Source organism: Littorina saxatilis, linkage group LG7, assembly GCF_037325665.1.
Source record: "Littorina saxatilis isolate snail1 linkage group LG7, US_GU_Lsax_2.0, whole genome shotgun sequence".
Lineage (NCBI taxonomy): Eukaryota > Metazoa > Mollusca > Gastropoda > Littorinimorpha > Littorinidae > Littorina > Littorina saxatilis.
The window spans coordinates 56,016,777-56,029,285 of record NC_090251.1 but is presented as its reverse complement, the minus strand read 5'-3'; the positions used below and the strand labels follow the sequence as shown (position 1 = coordinate 56,029,285).

Below are 12,509 nucleotides of genomic sequence, written 5' to 3'. Positions count from 1 at the left end.
TTTAAACCAATACGCAAACCGCACAACAAACCAACAACAACAACAACAACAATGAAACCGATTAAGCAGACCCTTATCATTATTAGTCTTGGAACCGTTTGATCTGTACGAATGAAATGGTAGCACATATTCACGAGAACAAAAACGTTGCATAATCTTCAACAAATGCAAAACCTACAGTACAAGAACAACAAACACTTTACAAACCGACCAGCAAATCCAGCAAACAAACAGAGCGTGCACATACAAACATTCAAGTAGACACGATACACGATTGTTTTATGTTAATAATGAGACCCACAAAAAGGAGAATTGTAGACGACAATCAACCAAACTCCAGAAAGAAACGTGAGAAATACGTGAGTAAAACGCCGTTGGCTTCGGGCCAATCTTTATATTTATATACACCGTATAGAATCACTCACTTCACGCGCCTAATAAGCACTGTCTATAATATGGGATCCGAACCTTCCAGAGTCTTAACCTACGCGAATTCCGAATACAGGGCTGTAGTCTACCAACTGTGGGCTGAGAGATGTAGTCGGTTTGTTGTTCGAAGTCATGTGTAGCCCGCTTGACTGTCTATGTATACATGGCCTTAAGTTTGCATTGCCCTGAACTGAACTAATACATACCAACGGTGAAGATTTATGGCTGATAGTTTCTTCTAATCTGTCCTTGAATTATTAAAGAAACGATACAAAAAATGACAATAAAGGACGCTAAAAGTAGCAGAATTATTGAAAATGCAAACCAAAAATAAAAGCCCGACTTCGCACACTACTTGTCATAATTACGACGACGATGAATATAGCCATGAAAATAAATCAGATACAAGAGACAGTATATAGGCAAGTCGCATTTGAAAATGAATGATAGAAATGGCAATAGCGAATAACAGAGATACAGTTATCTAAACAACAACGTGACTGTGGTGAGATGAACAAAGTTAGATAAAACAAAAGATATCTGTACTCACCGATACAAGAACAGCACAATACAGTACTCACCGATACAAGAACAGCACAATAGAGTACTCACCGATACAAGGACAGCACAAGACAGTACTCACCGATACAAGAACAGCACACTACAGTACTCACCGATACAAGAACAGCACAAGACAGTACTCACCGATACAAGGACAGCACAAGACAGTACTCACCGATACAACAACAGCACAAGACAGTACTCACCGATACAAGAACAGCACAAGACAGTACTCACCGATACAAGAACAGCACAATACAGTACTCACCGATACAAGAACAGCACAATACAGTACTCACCGATACAAGAACAGCACAATACAGTACTCACCGATACACGAACAGCACAATACAGTACTCATTGATACAAGAACAGCACACTACAGTACTCACCGATACATGAACAGCACAATACAGTACTCACCGATACAAGAACAGCACACTACAGTACTCACCGATACATGAACAGCACAATACAGTACTCACCGATACAAGAACAGCACACTACAGTACTCACCGATACAAGAACAGCACAATACAGTACTCACCGATACATGAACAGCACAAGACAGTACTCACCGATACAAGAACAGCACAATACAGTACTCACCGATACATGAACAGCACAATACAGTACTCACCGATACAAGACTGGGCCGGACTACCGGGGGGGTTATGGGGGTTGCGCAACCCCCCCCCCCCCCCAGCCTAAACATGTACCTTACTTATTTTTTTTATTTTTTTATTATTGCTTATTTTATGCCGTTTCATGCAAGGAGCGACCATTTTCCTATCTCAGAATATGACCTACCCATCAGCTTCAGGGGGCTTCGCCCCCTGACCCCCACAACGAGGGGGGGGGGGGTTCTATGGTTTCCGGACCCCCCCCCCCCCCCCCAGCCAAAAAATAAAAATATTGAATGAGGTATGCATTTCTTTATTTTACATTGAGTTTCAATTTTTGGGGTATTAATCAGTGACAAAATCTGCTGCCTGAAACTGGTAATGATCATCCTCAGAATGCACCAGATTGCACCATTTTGCATCCTTTTCTTCAAAATTTTCTGGGGGGGCATGCCCCCAAACCCCCTTAGCAAGCTAGGCGCTTTGTGTCGTCGGCTCGGCGCTTCGCGCCTTCACACCCATATCTTCACAATATACTTTTAAAAAAAACCACCCAGAAAATGAACTGATCCGCCCCTGCTGCCAGGGGGGACATCCCCCTGGGCCACCACTGGCAACCCCCCCCCCCTCCTCTTCGCCTAGTCCGGCCCTGCAAGAACAGCACAAGACAGTACTCACCGACACAAGAACAGCACAAGACAGCACGAATGTTCGCTTAAATGTAAGCGTCATCAGGTACAAACAAACACAAAACTTGTTCGTTCCGTGTTGCGTCTGCTTTTTGTTGCCTTGTGTGTTTGTTTGTACCTGATGAAGCTTGCATAAGCGAACAGTCGTACTGTCTTGTGCTGTCCTTGTATCGATGAGTACAGATATCTTCTGTTTTAGAGATACAGTTGAGAAGATCGATTAGTTACCTGGGGTGGTGGTTGTTGTTTGTGATTCCACTCTTGCCCCAATAAACACTGTGCAACAAAGACACAAAAATCGGACATACGAGGCATACATCATTGTAAGACAAGCGTTCGCCCTTTGTGTACACAGTCAAATCAGCTTTAAGTAATCAAGACACAAGAGGGGCTCATTTATGAATTATAATTGAGCTATAGTTAAAAGAAAATTACGTTACTTTGATCTGTTAGTCTTTTAGATTACAGCGAATGAACAGACACATAATAATCAGAATGAGAAAATGAAGACGCAATCTTAGACGTTTTCTATTCAGTTTCCACAACTAAAAAAAAACACATAAGAAATCAATATTAACAAATAACAACTCAGTCATTCAAGAATATAACTTTGTAAAACCATTATCAGATTTCTAAGTAATCGTGACACCTCCCGCGAAGAAAGAGATTGTCTAAAGACTGGAACAACAGATGCATAAAAACCGGTTTTATCGTAACAAAACAACAAAGTAAGTATTGAAAAGAAAAAAAAAAGAAAAAAAAGTAAGTATTTATCTCACCTTCAAGAACAAAAAGTGGGTAAAATCCTCCGAATAACTTCATCCTTATTGAAATTCACTCGCAGTTTTGACTCCCAAACACCGCTAAACCGTTATTGCGAATGAACACATATCGATATACATTCTGAACATCTGTATCGAAGGTGTGTCTGTGTACACACTTTGGTTGTTAAAGACACATTGTCTTGTCATGATAGAATATCTGTCGGTGACTTCGTCAAGTAGGGGTGCAGCTTCATAAGACTTTTAAAGAAACAACAACTTTTGTCTATGTTTGGTTTAAACAAAATTTTAATCAGAATTTCTTCGCATGAACAGTTCAAAACATACAGCTAGGACATGCACTCAAGCAAATGCTTATATCACGTGACCAGAACAATACTATAATGGTGGGCATAACAACAATAAACCAGAAGAACAAATTGAAAGAATGTGGATGGGGAACTAAATAGGAACAGAAGAATGTATGTTTATGTTTGAAAAAAGTCAAATCATTGAGCATTATTGCAACATCTAAATTGCTTTGGCATAACAAACACTGATGAAGGTATTGATTGTATTTTATTGCAAGCCAAGTTTTGTGTATACAAATGTAAAATAAATAAAGTAAAGCCAACATTGAACATGTTTTTAAAGGAACTGGCCTACACATACAAGATTAATCAACATAATTACATAAATGAATTATGAAAAATGTATGCTGAAGTGAGCTTCATACTTCACCCTTGTGTAACAGTATCTATTTTAACTGCTATTGTATTGAATATGTCTTTATCCGTCATATCCGGTTTTTGCTTTTAATTAAGCGTTGCTGACTATGAATGTAGAAGTAAATGCTTGTATAACTGTGTTTTATTTTTAAATGTGTCAAGCGCAAAGAGCATAATTGTAAAGTTATGATGTTGCGCTAAATAAATGCTCATTTATTATTATTATTATTATTATTATTATTATTATTATTATTATTATTATTATTATTATTATTATTATTATTATTATTATTTAAGTTATTGAGACATCCCAGTGCACTAAGGGATTTATAGAGCAAATCGAGAAAATTCATTATTGAACGAAGCGCATAGCGCTGAGTTCAATAATTATTTTCGAGATTTGCTCTATAAATCCCTTAGTGCACTGGGATTGTTTCAATAACGATATTGTCAGTACCGCCAGAGAAAAAAGAAGATTCAAAGCGCACATTTTGCAACGCGCATTTGGATAGGCGTAACTGTGTGGTCAGGTTTGTGTCACTGGATCTACTTTTGTGTGGGCTGTCTCAAGTGTGTCGTGCTTTCATCACACGCAAACTCTTGTTTTAATTTCTGTTGGTAAATTCCAGTGAAGCGTTAAGCTAAAAAGTGATGACCTTTCACAGAGACCTCATTTAAACTCGGAGAAAGGACTGTACTCTTAATTATTTGCGATTCGAAACCTTCATCGAGCTTCGACAGATTGACTGTGCAGAGTGTTGCCCCTTGAATTGACTCCGGCCAAGGCCACGGTTAGCAGACTCGGATTTTCAAAGTAAATGTGGTATGTTTCTTCTGTTGTATCTTCACTCATCGGGGAGACTGGTACTATTATATATGAACCGTAAGAATGCTGTGAACCCTACACGTAGTATGTCCCCATCGTTTGCTTGTTCACATTTGCCCAACATGTTAATTTGCTGCGAGGTTTATGTCGTCTGCTAGGGCGGCTAGGGCAAGCGAACCACGGCACTGCACTGCAGTCTCATTTCAAAAACAACAATTGCTCGTCTGCACGCATAAGGCAGGCTGGTAATAAGTTTTATACATGGTAAGAACGTTCTTAACCCTACACGTTTTCGATTCCGATTGTTGTTGCCTTGAAATAATAATTCGGAAACCATTCATTTACTGAACTGATGCAGTCGTATTTCAGTGTAATCTATCTAGTCTGCTACGTATATATATTCCAAATGCTGATCTAGTTCAGTGGTACGTTATCGGAATAACACTTGTGTTTTCTGTTAGCTGCTGGGAATTGTATACTAACTCATCATTTGGTAATGTAGATAATAAGCTACGGCATAATTATGAGAAGATTCTTCGCATGTCGAAACTGAAAAATAGACACAGCGGGTTCTATTTTTAGATAGTGGCAACTGTGGCACAGGCACATGCAATCTGTCAGAAAAAAACCACTTCTGCTTTAATTGAGAAGCAGGAATTTATAGTATTTTGGTATTGTGGAGAATATAAGCTACATGTCATTAATTAATTCTGAGGATGAGAGCACAGTCTCGCTTAGGCAAAGGGCGGAAGAATACGCTCTGTGGAAAAGTTAGCGCACTCCAAGAGTGCGCTAACAGTTTTAGCGCATCGCCATTAGCCAATCAACTGGTTCACATCAGTCATGTGACACCAGTACTTACTGACAATTATTATTATTATTATTATTATTTAAGTTATTGAGACATCCCAGTGCACTAAGGGATTTATAGAGCAAATCGAGAAAATTCATTATTGAACGAAGCGCATAGCGCTGAGTTCAATAATTATTTTCGAGATTTGCTCTATAAATCCCTTAGTGCACTGGGATTGTTTCAATAACGATATTGTCAGTACCGCCATAGAAAAAAGAAGATTCCAAGCGCACATTTTGCAACGCGCATTTGAATAGGCATAACTGTGTGGTCAGGTCGTGTACAGTAAAGATCTACTTTTGTGTGGGGTGTCTCAAGTGTGTCGTGCTTTCGTCACACGCATTTTAATTTCTGTTGGTAAATTCCAGTGTAGCGTTAATCTGAACAGTGATGATCTTTCAGAGAGACCTCATTTGAACTCGGAGAAAGGGCTGTGCTCTTCATTATTTGCGATTCGAAACCTCCAGTCGAGCTTCGACGGATTGACTGTGCGGAGTGACTCCCCTTGAATTGACTCGAAGCCGCGGGACTCGACGGTTCGCACATTTTCAAAACAAATGTGGCATATTTCTCGTGTTGTATCTTCAGTCATCGGGGAGTCTGATACTAAATATGAACGGTAAGAATGCTCTGAACCCTACACGTATTAGATCTATATCCCCATCGTTTTTTCGTTCACATTTGCCCAACATGTTAATTTGCTGAGCGGGGTTTATGTCGTCTGCTAGGGCAATCAAACCACTGCATGCAGTCTGCACTGACTGAGTCTGCACGCACGAGGCACGCTGGTACCCAGCCAGCATGATTCTGCGTGACGCATGCGTTATTTCTGCGTTTTTCATGCGGGGATGCGTACGGCCTCGTGACACCTTCGCTTCGCGCGCGTTACTTTTCGCCAACTTTTACGCAGATTGTCGCATTTGAAACGACTTCACCACGCAGTGTTTAGCACGCATGGATTCAATGAAAAGGTGATTGCAATTTTTGTTTTTCCTAATTTTATACCGTGGGTTTATGCATTTACTTCATGAAATAATTTATTATATTTTATGTTATTAAAAAATATTTACTTTTAAATTTTGGTCATGAATAGTTATTCTTCTTCAAAAACTTCTTTTTTTTTTTTTTTAGAAAAAAAATTGCATAAAAACTTTCAATCCGTTATTTTTCAGTTTATCTTAAGACAGTTTCGGTTAAAAAAAAAAAATGCATTTAAAAGTTTAATAAAAATATTTTTATTTTATGTTTACAATGGTTTTCCCATTTAATTTTTATTTAATCATTTTGTTATTACTAACATTTATTTGCTTAATTGTTATCCTGATTATTTTTATCTTAAAATAAATATGATTATTTTAATTTGTATTATCATTATAATTGTTTTAGCATGTAATATAATTATTGTAATGGGGATTTGGTATTGTTGTAGGAATCAGCTTTCCACAAAATAATGTCGTGGAAAAATCTAGGCAAAGCATAATAAAAATATTATATGAACAGAAAAGATAACTGAAATCTATATGAACACCCATAACAAAACGATAAAAACATTTAAAAAATTCAGATTAAACAAAAAAATGTAAACTAAAGTAACTTTGAAACTAATTATCTACTCAAAATAAAGGCTGATGTTAATGGTTACATAAAATTTGTTCTCAGCATATTTTCATTTTATTTTATTTTGCTTTGGAAGAAAATCTCTATGAAAGTTCAATTTCAGGGGAGACAGTTACCTTGACTGAAAAGAGCAATTTATTGAAGTTATTTCCCTTGTCTGTCAGACAATCTCCAACTTCCTGTTGGCAAGAAGTCTGTCAAATCCACATTGTATCGGCGTTTTTTTGCTTTTTCTTCATATTGACTTGTATTTTTGACTTGCTTATTGGATGCAAGGTAATCTTATCCTTCTCTCTGAAATGAAGATTGACTTCTTGCAAGAATAGGTAAGTTGATCAACTGAAGGAAAGATTTGGGAATTTGAATTTTTGATAGCTCGCGGCTTCGGCTTCCGAGTTTGATGGCAGAGAGAATTTCTCACACTTTCGATTTTTTTTTCGCCTAGAAGAACACTGTTCTATTCATTCATGTTTGTTTTGTCTGAAAGATGGATGAATGAACTAACTTTTCCAAAAACATAAAGTTGATTGATGCAGTGGTTTGTTTTTAAGGAGTTGTGGAAGAGTGAAAATACCATCCGAATCCCGATTCGCGGGTCGCTCACGGCACCATAAAAACTGAATTTTCGTTTATCATTTTATGTCTCATTGTCTGTTTCTTGGTGAACTTTGGTTGGTTCCTAATCTGGTCGAGTCATTGCGGCAGCAGTTGTCAGGAGCTTTAGTAGTAATACTAATAGGCTCTTCATAAATCTGTTTTTTTTTTATTTGTATCTTTTTATTTTTCCACAGATGTTCAACTTTCAGTTCCGCATACTGACATAGACTCATAGTGGAATATTCTGTGTCTGAGTCTCGGAAAAGAGAAAAATTACCCTTGTTCCCGAGGCATGCATAGACTAGAGAGGCAGGCAGAGGCTGTGTCAGCGTGTGCAGTGATAAAGTTGAAAAACAGATTTTTTTTAAATAAAAATAAAAAATACATCACAGAGAAAATAAATATACTAATTTAGTGAAATTGAGATGCTTATATTTAATAATTAATATTCCAGTTTTGATGTTTGCGTGTTACTGTTACTGTTAGGTTTGGGAATCAATGTGATCCTATTTAACTTCCAAGTATTTATTTTTTCAGAAAGCTTTGACTTGAGTATGACGGTGCTCACTCAGTCACTGCTTGTTTGAACTGAAGGTGAAGAAAGCTGAGATGGACAGTGACCTTAACACCGCCACCGATGCCAGTAACGCAGACTGTCGTTCCGTCCCGGCAAGGTGAAGATGAACAGGTATGGCTCGATAGCAATGAGTGTCTCATTCAGTCATTGATAGTGACACTGACAGCGTCTTTTTGTTCTGTGACTTTGGCTTATTTTGTGTTTTATTCTTTTAGTTATAACCAGATGTGTCAAACAAATTCAGCTGATCTCTTTTACTGTTTTAGTGAAACAAATGTATTGTTTCCAGCAAAGGGAAAAAAAATCGGGTGGGGGCGGTTGGTCGATTTTATTTTTATATTTAAATTTTTATTTTATTTTAATAGTTTTATTGATGTTTGTTTTTAATTAACACAGGCATCTCATTGATGAGAAAGTGTGAACTGTGTCCGCGGGATGCCAGAGAAGAGTAACTTTTCATCCAAAGTCTGCAAAATTGAATTTAAAATTTAACCTTTTTGATGAATATTTTTGAATGAATACAAAAAGTTCTAGTGTTTGGAGGAAAAGTTAAGGTCAGTTCAACTTTAAACAATGATTTTTAGTGTGTGTTTGTTCTTCTGTCTAAAAAAAAAAAAAAAAAAAATCTGCTTGAAGTAAATACACACAAAAATTTTCATCTCCAACTGCTGAGTCCCTACATCTTTTTACCCCATCAAATGCCACTCTGTATGCCCCTTTAAAAATTGATTGCAATATATATATTCCTCATCTTCTCCTGAATTCAAAAATATAGAGATGTCACGTTTACTTTGAACATTTGCTCAGATTGTTTTTTAGTGCTGATGGTTTCTTTTCAGGCCGACAGATTGTCTAAAATATGTATTGCTTCATGTAAATGTCTTTTTGTTCTTCTTTTCTTCCATTCAGCGGACACAAGACTACGAGCAGAGCAGAGCGGCAAGATAAACATCAGTTCTTGCTGCTGGAGAAGGTTCTACAGGAGCAGATGGACCTGATGCGACTAATTTAGTAATTGGTCGCCAAAGAATCATGGTGGAGCCAGAGCCTGTGCTACTGTTCGATGGAGTCATCTTTTTACTGTTGAGTGTGGAAGATGTTGAAGGCACATGATGGATCTGTCGAAGGAGTGATCACTGGTAGGTGGCTTTGAATGCTATTGTTGAAGCAGACCAGTCATGCCTGTGCTATTTTCCCCAGATAACTGTAGCAAGATCTTGTGAGAGTGACATGTTATTGTTAGACGCTCTTTAGGCTTTAAATGTTACCTTGAGTGTGTGCTTTTTGGAGGATGCCAGATGTCATCACGGTTCACGGGTGTATCTTAACTGTTCATCAGTTCTCAGTCATGACCAGTTTCCCATTATCCTGGGAATTCATGCAAGGTTTATGCGTATTGGTCACATTTGTGAATTTAACCAACACATTTTGATGATAAAACTATGCTTATGGGTACGCACAATGATGGGCCTCTTTTTCTCATGTGGGGTGCGGAAAATGCATGCACCACTTTGTTTTCTGTGATCATTGCATCTGTGAGAAATAATGCAAATATTGCTCTGTGGCCAGAGCTGCCATCTGCTAGGTTTTCAGGGATGTAACAGAAATTGCTACGCTGTTTCCTCAAGTTCAAAATTGCAAGTGCTACACTCAAGCAAATAATCACAAACATGCAACAGTGCCTTCTTGTGAGTTCTGATTCTCACTTTGTGTAGGCATCGGATTATGGGTCAGAAAAAAATTGTCCACACTGAATAGTATCACGGTTGACGCTCTCTTCTAACTATGTTTGTGCTTTCCAAATGAAGATTTGTGAGATAGTATTGAATGATTGATGCAGGTCACCTGAGGTGTGTGATTACATTTTATGACAATGCTACACTCAATCACCATTTGCTCTTCTGAAAACTTTTTTTTTTAAAGCAAGTGCGATTATTGATTTTTTGTTCCAGGTGACAGTATGATGCTTCCAGATTGAATTGTTTGTATGTGAAGAAGAGCTGTCTGAATATTTGATTTTTGGAATTCAGTTGGCTTGTTTTGTTTGTTTCAGATCCATGACCATGAGCTCGGTGTGGTTGGTGGACATGAACTAAAGACGACTACTGATGCTGTGATGACGAAGGTGTTCCATAGGCTACACGGTTGCTGACAGGGGGCTCTGGGGGAGGGCAGGGAAAGAGACCATGGTGTACGCTGCGACTAAAAGCCATCGACAGTGAGTTGTTTTTCATAATTTGTAAAATCATCCTGGTCCTTTTAGGAAGAAGATAAAATCCATGTCTACAAAACAAGTTATTTCTGTCTCAAATTTTGTTCTTTGGAATCAATTTTAAATTTGCCATGTTTCACATGTGAATGATAGTTGTCAAAGCTTTTACGCTTAACATTAAATTGCTAGAAGCCAAGTTCCTGAGCTCATTTGTCAGTGTCATGGATTTTCGACTACATACGAAATAAGGATGTTAGCAAACGGTATGATGTCGTCACATATGCGTCTGCACGTCACAGTACATGTATTGTGAATTTCCGAAGGCCCCCAAAGAAAAAGTCATAGTAAAGGTAACTTTAACCACTTGACTGCCTTATGACGGGTATACCAGTCATGCGCTTGTGCAGCCGCAGCGCCTTAGGACGGGTAAACCCGTCTTCTCCGTTCCGGGATTTTCCAGAAATGCTACGTCACTGCTGACACACAAATAGCAGCCAATGGCTTGGTAGGATACCTCATTCTCATGAATAAACATAAATGGTGACGCGGTTTTGCGTTTGAAGGCTATTTTCGGCCTTGTCGACAGGGTATGGGAGAGAAATCTCGACTCGTCAAAATGGCTAACGGTGACTGTCGACCGGGCCCTAGTAGGGAAAAACAAAGCCGGACTGACGCTACAGGCGGTGCAAATGATTATGGATACTGACAGGGGAAGGGGGAGATCTTCTTTCGGACAATTCGTTGGAAACAGGTAGATGACAGTGATTATAATCCTTTCTTGGAGCGAGCAAAACAGCCACCTGTGTTTGATCCACAGGCACCGGAAGATGCGCCGGGCTGATTTTTCAAAAGTTCATATTTAAACATCATTATAAGCCAAACTAATTATCATTTCCATGATTAGACACTAAAAACAGATTCTTGGTTCAATTTCCTTTAAAAACAACATAGGTTTTACTTACCTACCTACTGCCAGTTTGAAGCTAGATTTTTTTGTGAATTATTACACCCCAAACTCCAATATTCCCTGGCAGTCAGGAATGCACATACCCAAGTTTTGATTGGCAGCGAAAGGGTTAAAACAAATATTAGGGTAGGTATTTTTTTTTACTTCTCTTCTACAAGGATTACAATGTGTTGTAATTTCCTAACTCAAGTATAGTTGGTGTGTTGTAAAAGTGTATGGTGTGTATGCAAGTTTGTGTGTCTGTATGATTTTTAGCAAGTTTACAGGCGTCAGGAAATAAACTTGAGACTTTTCTCAAATCAGTGATAGTTGTTTGATGATCTAAGTTCATGTTATTTTTTGTTTTGTCATGCAGAGGCTGTTCCGTGAAGCTGTACGGGTGCCACAGGTCAAGACCTTGAAGACGGCCGTTCAAGACTGGTTTTTGGAAGCCTGTGATAAAAGAAAGAGACAACAGGCCATGGAAGAGCCTTCATGATTTGGTTTGCAGTAATTGAACTTTGTAATCTCTGTAGGCTTATTTACAATGCTAGTTGCAAAAATTTGATGAATGTAAGATTTGACTCGCCTGAGAAATTGCTAGTGAGTAATTGTATTTCACAGTTCAGGTCTGTGTGGCTGATGGGTAATGTACAGAAGAGTCTGGGGTTTTGTTGGACATTATTTAAGCTAAGCTTTAAACTTCACACTCTTCTACAGATGATGTTCAGACATGATGTACCCTTTTAGGTTGTGTCAGAACGACAGAAGACTAAACTGGAAGTGCTCAACTACCATTACTATATCAGTGGAGACGCATGGATGCATTTGAACTTTTCTTGTGGGTATCCCATACTAAAAATATAGAATACATGATTCTGGAAAAGCTGTTCAAGGGCACTTACACACTATATTCGATTTTTAATACACGACTCAAACCTTCAGGCTAAATTAAAATGAATAAAATACAAGTATAAAGAGTTCAGAAAAGAAGAAAACAAAAAGTGAACAAATAGAAAGAAAAGGTTTTAACAATTCCTTGTCATTTATGGGAGTCGAACGCAAACAACCTAGGCAGCTTGAAGGAGAC

General features: G+C 38.2%; 1 protein-coding gene and 1 long non-coding RNA gene across 2 annotated transcripts in view; one reads left to right on the top strand and one right to left on the bottom strand.

Annotated features, from left to right (window-relative positions):
* Nucleotides 1–3,218, bottom strand: part of LOC138970398 (uncharacterized) — a 24,311-nt gene extending 21,093 nt beyond the window's left edge. Inside the window, exons 1-2 of the mRNA XM_070342844.1 lie at nucleotides 3,082–3,218; nucleotides 2,531–2,578 (exon numbers count right to left, since the gene is read on the bottom strand). Of these exons, the coding sequence (XP_070198945.1) occupies nucleotides 2,531–2,578; nucleotides 3,082–3,124 (91 nt within the window). The 5' untranslated portion in view covers nucleotides 3,125–3,218. The remainder of the gene's footprint in view (nucleotides 1–2,530; nucleotides 2,579–3,081) is intronic.
* Nucleotides 3,219–7,179: 3,961 nt separating this feature from the next.
* On the top strand, nucleotides 7,180–10,725 carry LOC138971856 (uncharacterized). The gene is made up of 3 exons (XR_011457402.1): nucleotides 7,180–7,413; nucleotides 8,222–9,400; nucleotides 10,315–10,725. It is a non-coding gene; the product is annotated as an uncharacterized lncRNA (long non-coding RNA).
* Nucleotides 10,726–12,509: the final 1,784 nt, after the last annotated feature.